General features: G+C 40.6%; 1 protein-coding gene across 5 annotated transcripts in view; it reads left to right on the forward strand.

Annotated features, from left to right (window-relative positions):
• The first annotated feature begins 12,138 nt into the window (after positions 1–12,138).
• The window catches only part of LOC115609032 (neurabin-1-like), a 43,123-nt gene continuing 33,243 nt past the window's right edge, over positions 12,139–22,018 (forward strand). For 4 of the 5 annotated variants that reach the window (XM_030488680.1, XM_030488682.1, XM_030488683.1 and 1 more), the window contains exons 1-2: positions 12,267–12,411; positions 12,916–14,775. In XM_030488680.1, the coding sequence (XP_030344540.1) occupies positions 13,162–14,775 (1,614 nt within the window). In that variant the 5' untranslated portion in view covers positions 12,267–12,411; positions 12,916–13,161. Of the gene's footprint in view, positions 12,210–12,266; positions 12,412–12,915; positions 14,776–22,018 lie in introns of those variants that run through there. The other variant, XM_030488681.1, reaches the window with a different exon arrangement.

The following is a 22,018-nucleotide window of genomic DNA, read 5'->3' on the forward strand; positions in this document are numbered from 1 at the left end:
TAGTGCTACTCAATATTTCTGCATGTAGCATTCATTAAAAAAATCTAATTTTAAAAAATATGTAATACAATGAACACTGAAAAAAAAGCTACTGCTCTTTTTGTTTTAAAACTTGACTGGTATTTCTTTACAATGTTCTTTTAGTGACAGTAGTATTCACAGATATCACTTAGTTGTTCTTGACTTGGAGTATTCTACATTGACAGAATAGTTTATAAATAATGTTTTACTTCAAATGTTTTATTTCTCTGTACAATAAGGTGTCAATCACCTTGATGGACTCCAAGGTGTGATAAAGAAGCCCTCACTGTGTATTTCTTCACCACCTTCTGCAACACATGTATGTGAACACTTGCTCCTGGCACGACAATGCAGTTCATTGGCAGGTAAGCTGAAATAGAAGTTCTCTATCAATATTTGTTTTGCTTCTGTTAACATCAAACTTAACAAGTTTGCAAGTTTTGTCTTTGATGAATCTGTATTCCCTGAAACACTGGAGCCACATATGGAGGAGCCACACTCATATCTTTACTACACACCAAGTGGTGCCTTCCCTTCCCCAGCATCTGACTGAGGTCATGGTCTGGTATGTGCAAGGTCTTACTCAGTATCAGCCAGAATATCAATATATAGCTTTTTTTTCTGATATCTGTTCTCAGGCTTTTTTCACACATTTGTACCAGTACTTATAAATTAAGTAATTTTATGCCATTCAAATATGCTATTTTTTATGTGAATTCTGATACTCAGATGAAAATATTTCAAAATTAGCTTGAAATGTCTTCTAAATACTTCTGTAATAAACCTACAACAAAACACTAGCTGTATTACCTGTAATAGTATAGCTATTACCTGTAGTATGCTTGGGAAATATGACTTGGCCTGACTTACCCTCCTTTTTGGGAATGTTCTAATAATATTTGAGCTGAACTGAGTTGCAGACAAACTCACCCAGACAAGTTTAACAGATGGTATGATGACGACCTCACATTGTGGTCTAGACAGGCTAACGACATGACTGCATAACTGAAAGAAGCCTCCAAAATAGGATAAAATACAGAATTAGGTGAAGATAAACAATGAAGCTATGGGGTGTATAATAAATTTACACAATAAATTTAAGTACTTTGCATAGAATGATAGTTTTCATTAAGATGTGGTGAGGCCACTTTGATGGCTGCATCTGCTGGGTAAAACAGAGGGTGGAATAAATTTTCGGACTTATTATCTACACAAACCATGAATCTGCTCCATAGTCCATAAACCCAGCAAAGACAAGCCAGATATACCTATTGATTTTAAATCTAGTCTAAGTGTGTGTCTAAATGCTTTCCTTTGCAACGATATTTTCCAAAACTTTTTCCCTTAAGTAGTGGCAAAATCATGGATAGAAATAACTGTTATGGGGAGATGGTAATTTTTTTTTCTTTTGATGATTGAAGTTTTTCTTAACAGTTAATCATCCAAAAATTCAGATCATTATGAATTGAAAGTTTCTTATTTTATGTCTCCAATTAATTTCAAAGTAAGAAGAAAAATGTTTTCTGATTGTTTTTGTCCTTGTGCCTAGGTCAGGGCTTGAAGCATGAGAAGCAACCCACAGAGAGGTGAGGTTAGTGGGCAGATTACAAGGTGCAGAAAATGTAGCAAAGGCCATGGCTGTGATCGATTACAGGTTTTTTCACATGGACATCATCATGACAAATGGGTGAGCATTTAATTTTTTTTTTTCAAGTATCTTATTTAAGAGGAGATGTCTCAAAGAATTCCTAATTCCTCTTTTTTATATAGGCAGGCTATGTAAGTCTGCATTAAAGTAGAAAAGAAACTTTGTGACGCAGCACAATACCAACTTTTTATGACTATAAGCTTTTATTGTCTAGGAATAAGCTAAGGAGAACAATGAACAAGCTATGTAGCTCTCACTGAGTGACATCTAATAGAAGCTTTATATCCCTCTATGACAGCAATCAAACAAGTTTAAAGGGAATGCTTCACTCTTGCACTCCCATTGTGTACTTTTTCTAAAATTCCCTATACCACAGAAAGGAAGGGTCAAACTTCTCCCTAATGTCTATGAGTGTGGTTCCAGTGTTGGCAGAGCCAACCTGAGATGGGTGTGAAGGAAACACCAAGCATAACCAGCACAACACTTTTGCCTTGGTTTGTGAAATGTGTATTAAGTCTTTGTGGCACATAGAGGAGCACTACTCCATGGTGAGGCCAACTCTGCAGCGTCTAGTTCTAGTAGAGTTAACTTGCTCATGTTCTGAACATTTGTAAAGTCTAATGTGAATTGAATGTTAAGTAAATCAATTTAATTTATTAGTAGAGCATGGCATATTGCCATTTATTTCAGTTCAACTTCTTTTCCACATCACATGCCTTTTGTATATTTCATATATGCTTGAAAGATACTATTTTTGGAATAGTTTTCAGGGGGGTTCCTATGTATATGGAACTGATGATTGTATTTTTTCTGAAAATATGGGTAGTTAGGCCTTTTTGCAAAACTCTCACAACAGAGAAAAAAGATCAAATCAATGAGAGCAAAACAACCCACTCTGCATAAGTTTTATTCTTTTAAAATTTTAATTTTAGGCTGTACTGGGGAGCATTTTGGGCCAGGAAAAAACCCTCCTATTTCTCAAACAAGTAAAGCACAAGTAGACAAGTCATTGAGCTTTTATTACTATAGAGCTGAATGTTGCCTAGTCTGCGTCTCAGAAGTAATTTTGGGAAGAAACTTAGGAGCTAAGAAGCAAGAAATATTTTCTGACTATTACTGACACTAAGAAATGGGCAGCTGCTTAAAAATGCTCAGTGGTTTGGAATGTGAGCCTGAGCACTGGGGAATGACTTGGTGGGAAGGTTCACAGTCAGAATCATCCAGTGCACATCCATGCCTCCAAACCAGGCTTTACAAAGGCATGCCAGGTTGATGTGTGACCTGGAAATGGGACACATTAGCAGCATGCAAGGACTTGCTTTTTGCTAGTAGGTGTTAATGTGTAGACAGACGCTTCCAAAGTCTCATTAGGATACCAGTGTTTGGAAAGCTGTGATTACAAACACAGCATAATTTACTTTGCCGGCAGGCTTTACCACAAGGCTAAGATCTCCAGCTCTCTGGTGTTTAGTATATGAACATACACCTCGAGCTATAGGTATAAGAAATCTCTCAGAGCTAGTTTGTGCCTCAAGGCAAATATTCTCTTGATTCTACTGTCCTTTCTGTTATGTCTTGTGATGTTTTGCTGTACTCATCTATTCATCCCATAAGACATCCATGTGAGCAGCTCTGTGGTTTTATTTTCATGTTTACCCAAGTTGCTGTAATCAGTTTTTCTGTAACCTAACCTGCAGTTGTTATGACCAGATTAAAGTACAACTTTTCAGGCTCAGCCTGTTACTCTGCTATTAGAGGTTTAAACCTCAGTGTGGAGAAAATCTATAATGAAAATAAAGCTTTCTTTGATTTCCTGTGATTCAGCATAGCCATACTTGAGAGTTGCCCAGTTTTGCTTCTTGTGCTGTGAATCTGAGACTTGCCCTCTGAGGGCCAGTGGAAGGCCCTGGATTTGCCAGCCTGGTGCTATAGATGATATCACAGTGATGGTAAACCACTGCCTCAGTGCTGGCTAGGAGGCACAGATACACCAAGTGAATATGTAGGATGGCTAAGGACTCTACTTGTGAACCTATCGTGGTTTAAGCCCTCATCAAAAGTGCATTAATTTCAGAGGGAATGTGGTTTTTCAATTATTTCACTGTACTTATATGGGTACATCCCCATTGACTTTTGCTGTAAGAATGACACTAAGAATGATAATAGGAGTGAAAACAGTTTGTTTCTAAAGCATATTTAGTTGTTTAGTCCTCAGTTTAGTAGTCACCTCTCAATGATACTTCCTACATTAACAAGTTACTGTGAATAGCCTCTCATCCTTCTGTTCCAAAAATAAGAAGTGCAAAACAAGCTGGCAGCTTTGCAGTCAGAAAACCTAGGAAGCAAATTCCGAAATAGCTCCAGCTGTGATGCCTCGGAAATCAGCCAGTCTGGTTTCAACTCCTATGAAATCAGAAACTTCAGCCTCTCAATAAAAGGAACAGACACTTTGATTATCTTTCCAGAGAGTACTGATAAGCATCTTAAATATGTCTAATTGGTTCAATGTACTGTCAAAGTGAATCCCTTAGTAGTAGTTGCTGAAACAGTGACAATCCACCAGTTGCTAATGACGTTCTTAAAGCTATTTTTAAAGTGATACTTGAAGGCAAAGATCTGATAGCAATTTTTAAATTAGATCAGATTCTTGCCCAGGCAGTTGGCAGGTCTTTCTCTAGTGCAGATGGAGTTAATGCCTTCTATTCACCAGGCACTATTATTTCAGTCATCTTAGAGTTGCACAAAACTTGATGATTGTTTCTGATAGATCACTTGTTTGCTTGTATTTGGTGAATTCAGGTTTCTTTTTTTCACTTGCTTTAGGGCTTATGGTAGGAAAGACTCCAGTCATAAGTTTGCTATTTCTTGGTACATCTGGACAATGTATTATTGGATTCAAAAGCTAAAATAAAAACGAGGGGAGAAAAAAAAAGATTTAGTTCAAGTAAAACACAGTTTTTTCTATTTTTCTAAAAAACTAAAATTGGTTTCTATTAATGAGAAATATTTTCTTTAGCCTGGATGTTTCACTTTATAGTTATTTTGTCCTCTAAAATATTTTTAAATGAGAACTTTATTTTCAAAATAAAAAAGGCATGCTTTGATTTGGGAAGTGAAAATAAGCTCTAAATTTGACTTATTTTTACCCTTAAAGCTATTTTACAGATTCACAGATTTGGAAAATAATTATTATTTCTCTGAAAATGTTGATGTGGATTTAATATTTGCATAAAATGCCTTTTTAATGCCTTTCCCTCACATTTCCAACATAAGTGCTGATACATCGAGTAGTGGAGGATTGATTCTTATTTTCTGTCTACATAAGGCTGCAAAATGCACTTTTCCTACTATGTGGCAAGGAATCATCATGGAAATTGTCCTGATAGTATCAGATTAAAATTATTCTCTTTGTTATGTAATTTATATTATATACCTAAATTCTATGTCCTGTTTTATCTCCTCCTTTTGTTTTTATTTTGACACAATCATCGCTCAGACTTACCTATTTAAAAAATAACTGAATTTTGAAGCTCAATTTCTTTCATATTTTCTGGTTTTGTAACACTGAATTATTTTATATGTATATATGTGTGTGTGTATATATATGTATATAAAAAAAACAAACCTAGATGATGTCAAGCAATACTTGGACTGACAGAATTTCAAAATACTGCCTTATTTATTTGAAATTATTGGTAATTGATGGAAATAGCTCACCTATGTGTAAGATCATTCTCCTATTTGCTCCTATTTAACATTACTACTGCTTCAGCAGTTAGAATGCTTCTGATTTGCTTTGAAACTGCAATGGTTTAGCTTTATATAGTAATCTAAACTCTAATCTCTATATACTTGTCTCTGCTTATATATAGCTATAGGGTTTTTTTTAAGACTGGGGAATCTGACTAATAAAATTTAGATACCTTATAGGGACTTAATTTCAAAGAATTTACAGTTATAACTGAGAAATACATTCATAAGTGTTATGTATACATAGATAGGTGTAACTGTGATATAGATATTTTAACAGGCCATTTTTAATAGTGCTATGAAACAACATAGATGTATAATGTTATTTAATTTTTTAAAAAAGTGATCATCGTTGCGTGTGAACAGGATTTATTTCACATGATTTTCATAGCATTCCTGACTACAGTTCAGATCAGGGATTGCACTTTTATTGTATAGAAGCACTTTGGGTTTTGTATAAAACTGCTTGGTCAGACAGAAACTAGCACGTCAGAATAAGAAATTGTGCTGTGAACTCCAGAATTAGAAGCCAGTTACCCTCCCAGTGTGTGTCTCTTGGTTGGCTGACTTTGGCTTTGAAAGAGATGCAACTTCAAAATAAGGCCTTTCTTGTGACTAATACATTCATCAGGTTTTGGTCTTGTGTAGCTTATATGGGATTGTCTAGTGGGTTCTTAGGGGTGATCTCTTGCTGTAACCTTTCCCTTGTCTTGGAAGGTCTTTCTTTCTCCTCTCTCTCTCTACAGCCTGTCTTTACAGAACTGGAAGTAACATCATTATTGTTGAAAACTCTCAGCCTGTGTCAAATCTGATCAAACCAGTTGGCCAGTTTTCAAAAGTCCTTGAAGAGTAGGAGACACTCAGAGACATAGAGACAGTATGACTGCATAAGTGTTCTTGCATTGGAAATCAGTACAATCAACAATAGCCACAAACTTCACTTTCTAAAATCCTGTAAATCCTATGAAGCTGTGTCAATATAGTCCAGTTATCAGGCTGAAAAATGGAGTGATGGACTTTTCTGTTCCAACAGTTTTTGGTGGGATGCTCTTATTAAGGCGTCCTTGTCACACCAACATCTGCTTATTGTGCTTGAGAAACCCAGCATGGTCTTGAACCACTGTCCCACACAATTCTACAAAAAGGTAATTTCTTCCCTCCCCTGTTCTTTTTCTTTCATGAATTTGCCAACGTGGCAAGTGGCTTTCATGGTTTGGACACTTCAGAAGTGGAGCTTGTAAGGTGAGGAAAGTCTCAAGTGTCCTCTGTTCAGCCTTCCTGGGAATAAAGACTTTTTTCTTTTTAATGCAACTATGATATTCAGTTGCCAATATTTTACCTTAAGGCTTACCTTGAGATTCTGGAGACTCAAGACTTAAGATATTCTTCTAATTTTATCACCAGTGTGTCTTGGAGCTGTAATGTACGGAACCCTCCTTAGATCACAGACCATTAGGAATGCGTACTGGCAAGCCAGCTGCACTCAATGCAGGTTTCAGTGATGTTCTACCAACCTTCATTTAACATTTGTGGTTCTGTGGCCAGAATATGTGGTCAGGGTATTAAATCAGAGCATTTCTGGCAAACAGCATCCTGGGTGGGCTGTAGAAGTCATAGAACTAGTCATTAATTAAATTCACCCTTCAGCAGACAGCCCTATCCTTGAAGAACCTATCTTATAGTGAACAAGCAGCAAAGAAAATACTGATTTATGAAAGCTAATCTAGCAAGATGGACGCTTATTTGTTCTTCACCGGAATGGCCCCTCCCTTGAGCTTTTCATAGTAGACATGTTTGGGAATGAGAGAGGGCAGCCCTCCTTTGCTGGAACTGCTTCTATTTCTAAAATTCCACTTCAGATCCCACAGTTTAAAGTTTACTGTGGCATAAATATTACTGCAATGAGAGAGAACCAGGCAAGCTAAGGGCTTGAGCCTAGGATATTGAAACCTTGTTAATAGCACTGCTCAGTATGATAGTTTTCTAACAAAAGTTTGCTTGCAACAGTATCATTTATTTACTTACGCTAAATATAAATCTTGTTAAGGTTTGTACTAATAGTATTCTTTTTTCATCATTGAAGTGCTAGTTATAGGATATGCATTTCACATTAGGCCTATAAAATAACATCATCCTCTAGTAAGGACAGCTCTGTTCAGAGAGCTGTTTCTTTATAACTTGGCTCAGTTGAATGAGAAAATGGAGTAGGCTCTGAGGTGGCAATAGTGGAAGAAACCAAAAATAAAGCTGTAGAATTACGGCATTGCTGTTAGCCACTTCAACTTGAACTACTGTATTTTACCAACTGCTTCTTGAACGTGCTGGGGAGCACTTTGAGGAAAGAGAAACAAAACTTGGAGCAGGCATTAACTTACCCAAAACACTGTGGCTCCACTTTTAGAAATGAAAATACATATTGAACATCATCTGCAATGGCAAAGACAGACACAGTGATGTCTCAAGCTTTCTCTGTGGTGCTGCTGGTGTGCAGTAGGTAATTGCCCCATTATCCAGCACAATTTGAATAGAACTGAGTCAAATTTAATAATCTCATGTATTTAGAGCATTTCTTCACCCACAGTGCTTGCAGTCTTTAAGGTCCTGCTGTGCAAGTGTACTGTTCTACACAAAATGCAAGCTGTTAGGGGAACCCCATTCCAAAATCTGCCCTAGTTTACCATTGCATACTGTAATTCCTGCGCTAGTGGTGGTCTGGTTTTGATTTGCCACTTTCTTCTAGGGTATCTTTACATCCTTATTTCACATGGTACTGTATGGCAGCCTGACTGGTCCAGCCCTTAAGCCTTGGAAATGTCCTTCATAGCTTTGAACATATTTAGACTGAGCTTTTTTCTTGCAGATTTTTGTTCATATCTGCCCACAGTCATTGCTGCACTGCCTTTATGAAATCATTCGTTTCCTCATCCACTCTGAAACTTTCTGCTTCTCCTTCATTGATCAAATGTTCTTGACCATTAAATACAATTTAGACTTTAGTTCTATTTTTGTGAAGTGCTACAAAGTAATGAGTTTTAAATGCTACTTTACCATTTTAGTTTTGTATCTAACGTAAGTACAGTCTTCTAAAATTACAGATTGCTTTCTTAATTCTAATGATAAACATCACAAAATTGCCCACCAAACTTATAGAAGGTGCTCTATTTCAGATTCAAAATTGCTGTTTGAATTATACTGAGTATGACTGAAATATTTCCAGAACATTTTAATTACTCCTAAATGATAGAAAAATATTTTCTTAAAATATAACTTTAAAAATATACAGAAATAGTCATGAAACTCTGAATGCTTAATTATTCCCTCTCTTCCTGGCTTTTTGCAAAAGTATAAAAAACCCCACTGACTTGTTCTACTTAAAATGTTAAACAGATTAAATAAAAATTTGTTGAGACTGCATTTCAAATCAAATGATAAAACTAAAACATGGGTAAAGCAGAAAACTTTTAAAGAGTAAAAGTTCAGGGAATTAAGTTTTGCGCTGAATGCTGGAGACATGGCTTTGTGACTGGCTGTAACAACGTTGAACTGTTACAGGAGCTGTTGAGCTCTCCCTGCTCTGGGAGGCACTTACTCCTTCTCGGCTGTGTTCTACCCAGTCAGCTGTAGAGATCAATAACGCAGCGATGGAGAGAGGGAGTTTTACCATCCAGCCCCAGCCAAAGCATTGCTTGCTCAAGCTTTTTAGTTTCTAAAAAGACTTGGGAGCAGAATTTTTAAGAGTTGATTAAAGTAGGTTAATGGGGTGATGATACCAGTTTCGAACTTGTTTGATGTAGAACATGTGCTTAATGGTTATACACAGTCATCTTGATTGAACAGCAGCAACTGAATCCAACAGTATCAATAAATACTAACCCGGACCACTAAATACATGCCCCATTTTAGCTACATTAATCATTTATCTAAAGTCTAAAAGGATGGCTGCCCTTACAAGCTGAAAGAATATAAGCCATGTAAGCAGTGACAGTTTATCTAAGCTCACCTATTTACATATTTATTGGATCTTTCTTACAAGATAATTTCACACCAGTAACAGAATGTCATTTTCATCCAAACCTCCTGAGCATACTTTTCCTTGCTCAGTTCTGTTTTAGACAATCTTTTGATATACTCGTAGGGAAAGTCTGATGTTCCTCTGTCAGTATTACCCCCAAACATGTGCACAGGCACATGTGTGCAATAGGAGAGGGATTTTGAAACAGTTGAGACGAGAGTAGTGACAGGAACACTGTTCCATTCAGAAGACGTTTAATCACTCTCTGATGACCACAGAAATGGTTTCCTTTTGCATGTATATGCCTCTGTAATCAGAATGAATACTGAAATAAACACTGTGCGTCCGTGGCAGTTTGAAAAACTCGGCTTGCAGAAGTACTCTCAATTTTACTTTTTTCCTTGGAAATGCTTTCCTCTGTGCCTGTCCTCATTAGATTTATGAGTTCATATACTGCAACACTGATTCCTTTCTGCCCCCAAGAAGATTTTGAGCTCCCCAGGTCCCCCTTGAAACTCGTATTTTTTAAATAAGCTGAGATGACAAAACATAGTTGCTTGTTGCTCAGTGCAAACCATTTGCTTACTCACTGTTGTTTCACCATCTTTCAAGGAAACCATGTAAGCTACTCTTCCCAGGTTTTATTGCAGTTATTCACTATGATGAAATCATAAACTACGTCACCTTCCCAGACTTCTTGCTCGAATTCCAGAGGTCTTTATCTTGAATTCTGCTGGTCTTTTAAGTCATTGTTTCTGTGAACAATTCTATTACTTCTTTCATATCATTTCACCTGGAATGCAGTTCAGAGTCTTTCCTCACTAGACATCATTTGACCCTGATAAATATTGTCCTTCCTAAGCAGCACGGCTAGTCAAAATAACCTGTATGTTTCCCTAGTGAGGATGGGAAATTGTGAGGAAATAAAGAGTCCTTTGATGCAATTAAATCTGTTTTCAGGAACTGTAATTACAATTCCTGCTTTCTCAAGCATGGGAGAATATCAGAGTACCTTCCTGCTCCAGCCTCTTGTAGCCAGCACGCAGTACAAAGGCCTCTGGCTTCCATGGGCACTCTTTAGAGCAGCTTTGGGCTTTGTTATTATATTGTTCCAGAGCTGTGCCTTTGTTGTCTTTGAACAGTCTCCTACGTACTGCCAGGCTCCCCAAGCAGTGTGCAGAACGTTCTCTGCCCAGTGTTCAGGCTGCTGAGCAACCTTGTATTTACCTTTGGCTTGTCAAAGAAGCATTTGCTTGGTATTCCCTTGCGGCCCTATTTATTGCAAGGTGGTGATTAAGTCCTGCAATTTCAACCCAATCTACCAACACTATATAAAGGACTATCTCAGGAGCATGTGGGAGAAAAATCACCACTACTTGTTGTAGGTAAGACCTACTTATTCTCAAAGTAAGAAACATTTGTTGCTCTTACAGTGAAAATATCTGTATTAAAAGTTTTACTCCAAATGGTGTTTCCAAGTGTGCCTAAGACTTGTAGTGACAGGTCTTGGTGAAATGTCATTGTCCCTGGGATATCCGAAAACACAGAACAATGTCTCAACAATTTTGCCCTTGCTTTGTGTTAGAAAAACAAAGCATTACATAAATGTATCAATAATAACATTGTTATTTTTATTGCAAAATCTTGATTAAGGCTAATTTGAAACTGTACCATAGATGTTGAATCAAGCTGTGAAATATTCTGGGCATTGTGATTCCCAGTTAAGGCAGAGTCAACTGGGGTGTCTAGAACGTATAAATTTCACGATTGATTTGAGTAACGACGGATGAAACAATTATTTTCGAAGAGTGCTTAGACTTATAAATGTTACACAACTTGGTAATGACAGTTGCCAAATAATTGGTAACTACCAGCGCTCTCCTAATGACTTTGTGTGGTTTTTATATATGCTCTGTGGAAGTATGTACACTAGAAACTAGGCAGTCATCCGAATTCTGCCTTTAATCAATAAATAGGTTGACGCCAGTGCTTTTATTTGGGCTAAGGAAAGACCTGGATATACGCAATAGAGGTTGCAAAACAGCAGTTATCACTGCCTGAGGCTACCGATGACGGGCGTCGTTTCCGCAGTCTGGGGGAGCCCGGGGAGCGTGCGAGGGAACGCGGCAGGCTCGCCCCGTCGGCCTGCGCGGGCATGTCGGCGTACCACCAACCTAGTGTCTCCCAGGGCGAGGCAACGGCCCCGGCCATGTACCTTCGCTCCGGTACCTACCTGTTCGGGAGGGGCTAAACACAACGGCATTCTCTACAGGAAGGGGGGGAAAAAAGGACTGTTTGGCGCTGTTGTTACTTCCGACTGTCAGATCCTCGGCCGTGGCAGCTGCCGCGACCCGGGACCTGCGCTGCCCTGCGGTGAAACCGGGGGCACCGCTGCCCGCCCAGGCTCTGAAAATAGCGCGCAGCTCCCCGGCGCCGGCACCCCGGCATTCGCGCTGCCTCAGCGCCCACCGCCGCCCCTCGCCCCGCCAGCCCCAGTCGCAGCCGCGGCGCTTCACCCGGCCTTAGGGCCGGTGAGCGACCCGCCAGAGCGGACCGCGCAGCGCCGCCTCCCCGACATGGTATCACCCGAAACCCGCATCCCGCCGCGGCGTGGTATATCCCAGCGCGGGAGGCGCTGCCCTCGCCGCCCCCAGCCCCTGGGCTCCCTCACGCCGAGCGCAGCCAGGGCGCGCCCGCCGCTCCCTCTCTTTGTGTGCGAGCGAGGGAGCGCGCGCGGGCGGGCCCGAGACACAGCGCGGCGGAGGGCGCCCATGCAGCGTGAGAGCGGGGCGGGCGGGCGGCGGTTTGGAGCGGCGCCGTGAGGGGCGGGCGGACGGAGGAAGGTGGAGTGAGGATCGCGGAGCGGGAGGGAGGGGAGGAAGGAGGGCGGCTGGCGGCGGATAATGATGGCGTGGGGTGCGCGGCCGCTGGGCGGCCGGCAGCGCTGAGGGGAAGGAGCTGGCGGGACCCCCGCCTCCAGGTAGGCCGGCTCGGAAAGTTTGGGGCGAGGTGCCGCGGCGGCCCCCGGCGCACAGGCGCCGCCACGGGGAAGCCTCAACTTCGGGCCAAAACTTGCGGCTTCCCCCCTTCCGGGCAGCGCCGGGCGCCAGGGCCCCTCCGCCCCGCCGAGCCGCGGTGCGTGCGGCGGGTCCGGCCCGGGCCCGGCCTCCCCCAGGTGGCAGGAAGGGCCGGGCGCTGCCCCCGCCGCCCGGCCCGGCTCGGCTCGGCTCGGCTCGGCCCGGCCCGGGACGGCTGTTGGCGGGAGCGGCGGGGGGGCCGCCTGCCGCAGCCGCATCCCCCGCTGGAAGCGCCAGGTCGGTGCCCGGGCGGGCGGGAGCAGCTGGGTCCGCGCGTCCCGGCGGACACAATGGGCTTTATCCCGCCGGGAGGTCTCGGGCGGCGTTTCCCACCCCGAGTTCCGTTCGGATTCGTGTCACACGGCGGCGGGGCCCCCCGTTAATGCGAAGTGTCTGTCTCTCTGCAGATGGCTCTCCGGATACGGCGATCCGCGCTGGGGATAATACCCGATGTGGCCATTTACGCGCTTTGATTTCTTTCTCTCCACGTATACTCCCCTGTGCTCCATTTCAATGCGAGCGGGGAGGCCGGCCGAGTGAAAAGCTGCTTTTCAGATCTTCTGCTCTGCCTGGCGTTGAAGGGTGGAAGCTTTGTGCCTGGGAGCCTTCCTTCCCATTCTTCTTGAGGAGTCGAGGGAGCTTTCTCTCTGACGATGATGAAAACCGAAGGCAAAGGGGAGAGGACTTTAAGAAGTGCTTCCCCACACCGAAATGCCTATAAATCTGATTTCCATGCTATCAAATGCTCTTTTGATGGCATAAACAATCCCGAAAACACGTCCAACAAAACAGGCTTGCATCAGAAGCTGAGCACCTCTTCCAATGGAGGGGGAAATGACCCACACAGTCGAGGCAGAGCTGCCACTTATGGCAATAGGGTACACAAGATCAAAAGTATGTTTCTGCAAATGGGAGGCTCTTCTTCTACACCCTCCTGTGAAAGCAGTCCACCTGCTGAGACCAAATTAATCAGCCGGGCCACAGCAGCAGAGTATGGACCTTCTCCAGGTAGCCCATCTTTTGTTATTGTCAAAAAAAATAATCTTCTTAATACAAGTACCAGCCCCTGCAGCAGTCCTGTGGATTCATTGTCTGTGCCTTCTGCTGCCGACAAGGTCATCCGTAGCAACGATGAATCAGACTTGGACAAAGTTGCCCTGGCAGAAAAATTTTCGGAGACCAGGAAGCTATTTGAGAGAAATATAAAACAGCGGAGCTCGGTGGACAGATACTCCCCCAGCAAATGTGAAAGAAGTGAGGATAAGAAAAGGCGCAGTTCAGCTTCTGATTGCAGCAGTGTGGTGGACCACTGCAGTTTTAATACAGAAGTAAGTCCTCCAGTTATGCTGGACAAAGTTGAAAATCAAGGTAATGATGAGTTGAAGCAGCAACATCCCAATAGTGGTTCCAAATCCTCCTTCCTGAATGCAGGGCCCATTTCTAGGAGGCTGGAAAGCTTTCTAGGTGACAGTGATTCTGATGAATCCAAAGAAATTTCCAAAAATGTTAGTCCTCCGAATCAGGACCCTTTGAGAGGCCACCACAGTTTGGATTCATCTGCTGTTGCTGAAGGATGTCAGGAGAAGGCTGTGTCCACCAAAGTGCCTGTGATCCTCAGAGACGAGCTGAGCGAGGCACTTGGAAAAGACAAAAGAGAGCAACTGGTACTTGAGAGAAGCCTGTGGGATATGGGCAGTGCATCTGGTCAGGAGGCTCAGCGGAGATCAGATGGTTTTCTCTCCAGGGTTTCCCCCGTGGAGGGGACTTGCGCAGAGCTGGTTACACAAGATGAAACCTCAGGGCATGAAAAAGACGGTTTGGAGAAAGATCGCTATGTTCAAGAGGATCAGCTGCTCACACGTCAAGTACAGGAAGGGAAGAAGAGCAACTACTGCTTGGAAGTGGTAGAAGAGTTTACGGAAGGTAGCGAGACCCATCAGGAAGAAGAAAGGGATGGGATGTCTGTCAGAGATGGTCCAGTTACACGAGTTCAGGATGTTCTAGAGCAGGAAGGGGATACTGAAGAAGAAGAGCAAGTGGTGGAAAAGCAAAGTGAGGACTTCAGTGCTTTTGGAATAGAGAATGCGGCTTTTGATGATGACAGGGACACAGAGCCAGAAAACCAAGGGCCTGAAGGCAGAGAAAGTTTGGAGGGAGAGGAGGAGGAGTGTATGTATGAAAGTGAGTATGAGGAGTTTCCTGGGCTTTCTGAAGAGGAAGATCCGCAGCCAGACCGAAAAGTCAAGTTCTCAACAGCTCCCATCAAGGTAAGTACATTTGAATTTTTGGGTTTTTTTCTTCTTTTTTCTTCTCTTCATAGTTTTGCAGTCAGAATTACCCAGAGAATACATTTTTTTGGCGTTCTTTTTGCAAAGCTCTAAAAACCCTTTAAAAGTTTATGGCTTTTATTCAAAACTAACTTATCTTGCTCAGAAAATTCATGAATGAGTCACAAGTGATTTCTGAATCACAGCAGCTTCACAAGATAGCGTAGCGAAACTTGAGATTTTACTTACAGGACGTTTTCAGGAATGCTAAACTTTTAGGAATAGATACAAACACATGACCTTTAATACTTGCCTTAATTTGTTTAAAATTGAGGCATTGCATTAGGGAGGATTTTGTCAGTTTCACTCTTTGTACAAAAATTTTAAAACCCAAACAAAACAACAAAACCCCCGTAGCAAATCTTCAGATTCAAGTTCAGACTTGTTGTCAGAATTAGCTGTGAGAAAATACCACGTCTCGTTCCTGTTATGTAAGATTTTGGAATTCTTTCTAATAATAACCATATATATGTTGTTTGGGTTTTTTTATCCTGGCTTGGTGAGCAAGCGGTAGGAGTGTTACCACTAGCATTTTGGAGTTAGGAAGTTGCAGAAGTAGAAGTTACAGGGCAAACCGAATAATGAGAAGTAGTGTAAGTTACACTGCTAACAGATTAAAAAGATTTAGGTCTCTGATCTTCCCTCATCAAAAATGCCTACAAAATAAGTCACAACTCAAACCATATTTACTCACAGTCTTGTTGCAGACTTCAGTTATTCTAGTCCCTCTTGGAGCTTGGGAGGAGAATTGGGAGATGCAGAGCAGGATGGAATGGGAAACTGTCCAGGCTTTGTCAAGTGTATTTCTTCAACTGTTACATGAATGAAAAATGTCATCTTTAATAAATAATTTTTACACTTTGTTCATATAGAGTCAGGGCTCTCTTATAATGATCAGAGGGATGTAAATTTTCTGTTGACTCCTGTACTCCCTGCAGTGGAGAGCTGTGATTTCCCAGTTTGCTAACACATGCCAGTGCTGTGCCCCAGAAAATGTTTTGGGTGAGGCAAAATATGAGTTTTGTTGCATGTGGGTTTTTTATAGTCTCTCCATAGACAGGTTGACTTTATATGGCTTTCTCGTAGTTGGTGCTGCTTTAGTGGTGACCTGGAGCACTGAAGGGGAGAATGCCACAGTTGGAAACTGCATAATGAGTCTGATGAGGGCTGTGGGAGAGCCTGAGGGGCATCAGTCCATTTCCCCTCGCATTTGTGCACTGAGTATCTGAGCAAAGTGCCATGTAGAGTCTACTGTAAGTGAATGTTCATTGACCCTACTTGCTGTAGGCAGGGTTTTACTGATTATTGCTGAGATTTTACTGAAGCAGTGGCTCTAACAGACTTTTCCTGCCTTCTGTGTTATGTCTATGCCAGACTTAATTGAAAGCACTAGCAGAAATCTCTGTGCCAACTGTGGTGGAAGCTCTTGTGTAGATAAAACTCAGTTTTTGGTAACTAGCACTGTTCAATTACAGCTGCTTCTCTGAAAGCCACAGGGACCAACCTGTACCAGATTATCAATTACACAACTGAGAGATGAATGGTTGGTAGCAACTGTTCCATTAAAAATAACATAGTTTTCCATTAAAAATAACATAGTTCTTGCCATAGTGCCCCACTTGGATTGGCAGAATACACTGTACTTTACAGCAGTACGGTCAGTGAACTTCCTTTTTAAGGCCCTAAAATTGGCGCTTGTGATATTTGCGTTCCTTTATCCCTTTTCAGTGAAACTTGACTATTTCTTCCCTGTGCTAAGTATAGGGATCTATTTCTGTATGTCATTTTCAATAGCTTTTTCCCCTCTGTTCCTCATGACTGAGCAATGATTTCTTTCCCCTTGTCTGCCTTTTTGTTTCATATTTTCTATGATACTTAGTGGGAATGAGTCCTGGTATATGGTTTTCAGCTTTTGTGCTCTGTAAAATAAAGAATTCCGACTTTTTTTTCTCCACTTACTCCAAATGTTTTTTCATGATGTACCTTTAATATCTCAGTAAATTTGTAGAAAATCCCACTTTTACCTCCCAAAAGGCAATCTTTCGTATTTGACTTTATGCATAGATTTTAGTTTCTCTTAAATTGGAAGAGGAAAAAAAAAAAAAATCCTGAGTGGTAGCAAAAGATTGTTCCTGGTCCCAGATGTATTTTAGTAGCTTCTTTTTTTTCTAGCATTATTTAGACTAATAAGTGTGACTGAAATGTGAGTGCCATTCCAGACATCCATAGCCACTAGAGGAGAAGATCTGTGATTTTCCTCCTTTGACACTCCAGAGAGAGGCCAGGCTGGCCTTGGCATTCTTGCTGCTTTCCTTCTGCACCTCTCCAGTGATTATGAGGAAACCATCTCTGGCTGTTGCAGTTTAGCAGGTGTCTGATGGAGAATTCAAAACATTCAGAGTGTGTTTGGGCAAGAAAAAGCACGTTCTCAGATCGTCAAGGTTCTGCACTGATGGAGCTCTGACCATTGTACTTGATACACCCAAAAGAGAAGTTGGATGTGTGTGTAGGTAATAGATACAACTTACACACAGGCACCCTAAAACCAGTATTTATGCTGCAGCAGCAAAGAGAACTTGATTGATATCTCTGTTTTGGAAGCTTCTAGTCAGTTGAAAATTGCCAAGGCTTTTTGAGTGAAAGAAGGAGACTGAGAAGGTCCCAGGGGATGTGTATGGTAGCTAACAATGTTAGCACTACTTCTGACCCATGCTAGAGATCCATAATTGTTGACATCTGTAGCAGGGTTTAAGAACATAATTTGATAATTTCAGGAAAGACGGAACATAATTACGCAACTACTCCATTGCTTTGTGTTGCCCTGTGCCTGTGAAAATAAGCATAGATGAGACTTTTTAACATAAAAAGTTTCAATTCTGTAGAAGCTGGTGATAAGTGACATGTGGGAAGATTTCTTATTTGCTGTGGGTGACCTCACTTTTAAGTCCTGCTGCTGTCTGATCTCTGCAGACCTTAAGGAACATTATGTCTCGGTTGCTTGTTTTTCCTACAGTAGTAAAGAGAGCGATACTGCACAGTTATTAGCAGAACTTCACTGACTGGGTTTGTGTTATGGTACATGAGCTATTTTTAGTCTCTTGTTGCCACATATGAAGCCAGTAAGGAATGTAAGGCACACTCAGCTGTCGAAGGTATTTGCAAGGGAACTGAATTTGTCTTTGTCTTGAAGTTTTCTGAGTAAACTGTGTAAACAAGCAGCATTACAGACAGTGCAAATAATAAAGTCAGGTAACTGTGCTGTCATTTCACTCTGCTTTTGTAATGTAGAGATTACACTTGCTTTATGATTACCTTGAAAAGCTTTAATTAACATAAACGTAATGACTGAGTGCTGTTTGACATTTGTAATTTTGAAACTTTCTGTGGGGAAAACAAATGCCTATTTCCAAATTGACTTCTTGAGATGTTTTTACCTCTGACTGCGTCAAACTTTGTCCTTGAAACCTTTAATAGCACTGTGACTAACTCTTGCAATGATTTATGATCCATAGAAATCCTGTAGCTCAGGTAAACTGAAAAGATAGTACAGCTGATACTTGCTTCCATAAGTCTGCTTAATTAGCAGTGTTATCCAGTTTATGTGGCATGGGAGTGTCAGTTCCCAGCTCTTTGTGAATAATACTTTAAGATTGCTAAGTCAAGAACACAGTTTTTAAAAAAAAAAACCAAAACAAGAAACCAAACCCCAAACCTTCATAAAGGCTTTACTTTTATATTTGTCACAGTTAAGCAGATGCTTAAACTTACTTCTTAAGTAAGGAAGCTGAAAGCAGTTTCTTAGCTTGTGTGTTGTCCTAACCAGCCAAGTATCAGCTGCTTCTGAGAGAACATGGAAATCCTTCATAAAATTGCCATTTGTCTTGCACATTGGCGTAGAGCTGTTTTATGTATAGCTGGGGCACAAACAGTAATCTTGTTCAGGCTGGCATTCTCTTCAGTCTTTTTAGTACAGAACTGCTTACTGTGGATGTTAATGAAGCAGTAATGAAGATAACTTGAGTTAGATTTCCTGTATATCTGTAAATGCTTACCACTTCTAGAAGATGCACAGTTTTTCTACATCAGTGTGTAGTCTCCTGAACACTGTTAATGTTGCAGAGTGGTGCTTCAGCTTAATGAGTCCTCTGATTTTTGAACTGTAACTTCTATACTTAGGATATCATACACAGAAAGGGATACAAAATACACTAAAACTGGTGGAAGATACCAAAACCCTGGTTTCTTCAGTAATTAGAGAATTGATGACTGCATAAATGGTCAATTATTTGTTGGCCATTGGTCAAGCACTTCGGTAAGATACTTCTGTATCATAAGAAACAAGTATGTGACATGGATGTAGGTTGTTCTAGGGGAACAGACATTTGAATTGAGAGCAGATTTAAACAGAATCGGTTTGTATGTGGGAAGTGAGGTAATTTGCTTTTTTTCTTGACACAAATAGAATATTTTTATTGTGCTTTGTTTGGGATCTTTTGCAATGACAGTTTGTATGTTGCAACTCAGATTTTAATTGTTTTGAAGCTCCATTTATCACTTGCATCAACATTACAACGTTTGTAACTTTACATCATAACTTTTCTTCCTGTTTTTAACTTAAACGCTCCACGGTATTTTTCAGTAACTTTGCACAAAAAGTAACCCCGTTGTGTTCTGCCTGCATCTGAGAGTATGGCATCTCCTGATGGTTAAACTTAACAGTATGAAATGTTAAAAACATGGATATTAACTGGAGGAATATTTCATACACCTGTGTGAAAATTTTGTTATTTGGGGGTTTTGGGGGTTTTTTTTTGTGTGGGTTTGGTTTTTGGTTTTGTTTTTTTTGGGTTGGTTTTTTTTTTGAGGAAAGATAATCTTTAAACTGCTACTTAAATTAAGAAGTTTAATGTTTATTGAGCTTATATTCAGTTAATTCTGTGTATAGATTTATCTGGTTTTAGAAAGTTCCATATCCAGTGTTTCTGATGTCTTTATGTTTTGATTCCATGCCCTTTGTTCAACTTCCCAGAAAGAAGCACTTTCAACTCAAGCTTTCTTTCAAATATATATTTTTTTTTAATGATATGTCTTCTGTTTTGATTTTTTAGGAAATATTTGATATATAACATTCACAATAGCAGATTGATTTGGCATTTCAAGAATCTCTGGATGAGAGTCCCAGGTTATGGGGCTGTAGAGCAGAAATCTAAACCAGACAGGAAAAGCAAAGAATATCTTTTTATATCTTGGCTTGCTGCTGGAGCAGATTAACTCTTTACATTAATATCTCACTGTATTTCTAACTGAATTATTCCCTGGATGCAGTTATATGACATCCTAGCTGCCCTGTTTGATGTACTTGATGGTGCTATAGAACTACAGACAAGTAAGAGAACACTGAGGTTACGGATGTCAGATGAGGTGACAGTGAGCATGACAGGTTATCATCACCTGTCTGTCCTCACTCCTTTTTCAGACCCTCTGGCTTCTGGCTTCCTAGCAGTTTCACCCAGATTTGACAGGAAGAGAGAGATGTTTTTAAAGGTATTTTAAAAATACTGCTTGGCTTGGGGAAAAATAGCACTTGTATCAGAGTTGCAGATTGTGCCCTTGCTGATGGCAGGGCTGCAGCTGTAGTTTAAGTTACTTGTTCTTTTTTTACTTAATCTTAGCTGATGACTACACGTGTCCAGCCTGTGCAGTGTTTTGCTTTGAGAATAGCTGTGGAGAACAAGGAGGAGGAAAGGGGGTGAACAGGAGGCACTTGAGGGTTTCATGGGAGATATAGTCAGAAGACACACTGAGGAGGTGATGAAGGTCGGCCAAGAGAAGCAAATTTGTAGGAGACAAGTTCATTAGCTCAGCAGTTAAGCTGCTTAAAGATTCAGCATCTTTTTGGTGACGATTGCCATTATTAGCAGCTGAGAATATTTAACCTAGACTGATAAAGAATGAACAGGCAATAGCTGAAACTTTCTTGTTGTTTACCTTTTGACAGATGGAAGAAACTCCACATTACCCCTTTTCATATAATTCTAACATAACAGAGAAGGTGAACACTTAGGAGGACATCAGTAAAATGTGTGCCTCTGTTATCTGACTACACATTTTGTAATCTTGAGATCATGAAGGTGCAGTGTAGCAGATTTTTTTGCAGGGTTCTTACATTTTTATTGAGTAGTGAAGTATTATTCCAAAAGGAAACATGCAAATTCTTTAGATGTATTTCTCAATCATTTACCATCATCATCCTCTGATTTGTCTTGGTGTATTAAGATGATCCTTTTCAGACCCAGGGTATTGGTCATTGCTAGTGACAGTTTTACTAGACATTAGTTAATTCAGGTATGGCAGGGTTATTTTGTTGTTTCATCTTCTGGCCTTTAGAAAACAGTCAGGTAAGCTATTTCTATGTTCACTGTTATTCTTTTGAAGTCCTTCTTACCAATTTTCTTGCTATTCAGATTTGGTCAGGTCAAGATTTTTGTTTCAGTGAATAGTAAATAAACACATATATCTAATTCTTCTGGATTGCCAAGCTTAAATCAGTGGTACCAAAATACCTGTGAAGCTTATGGATGCTTATAACTGAATCACTTTCTTTATATAGAAAGCCTTTCAGAAGCTAAGATTTTTTTGGGGTGCCCCCCTTCATGTGGTATTCTGAGTAGTTTTTGCCTCTTCTGGTCATATCCTATTTATTTGGAATTTTTCTTTCTCTTTGTCAGTCAGAGAGCAACACCACCTCATCTGAGATGGTGGTGGAGTACAACCATGTTACAGCAGAGCTCTGCTTCTACAGAGGGAAAATGTGGATCGTCTCTTAATTCCTGCTCTGGATGTTTGAAAAGGAAAACAAATCAATTCACTGAATCTTCATGGATGCTTTTCTCTGTCTTCAGTATTTGTTTTACTGGGATTTAAAGGCAAAATACCTGAAAGTGAGAGTGAACCCAACTGAAACAGATACCGTGTTGCTTTTCTTGCTAACTCCAGTGCCTTTGCTACCGCAGTGAAATGCAGAACTAGAGAATATATTTTACTAGGTTTGTTGAGAATTAAGTAGAGAATGGTGATACTGGTAAAATCCTGGTTATTTTATGATTAAATTATCTATATGAAATTGTCTGTGCTGTAGATCTGAAGCAAGGTTGCCCTGTTATAAACTGACTTGGTTGGGGTT

Source organism: Strigops habroptila, chromosome 5, assembly GCF_004027225.2.
Source record: "Strigops habroptila isolate Jane chromosome 5, bStrHab1.2.pri, whole genome shotgun sequence".
Taxonomy (NCBI): domain Eukaryota; kingdom Metazoa; phylum Chordata; class Aves; order Psittaciformes; family Psittacidae; genus Strigops; species Strigops habroptila.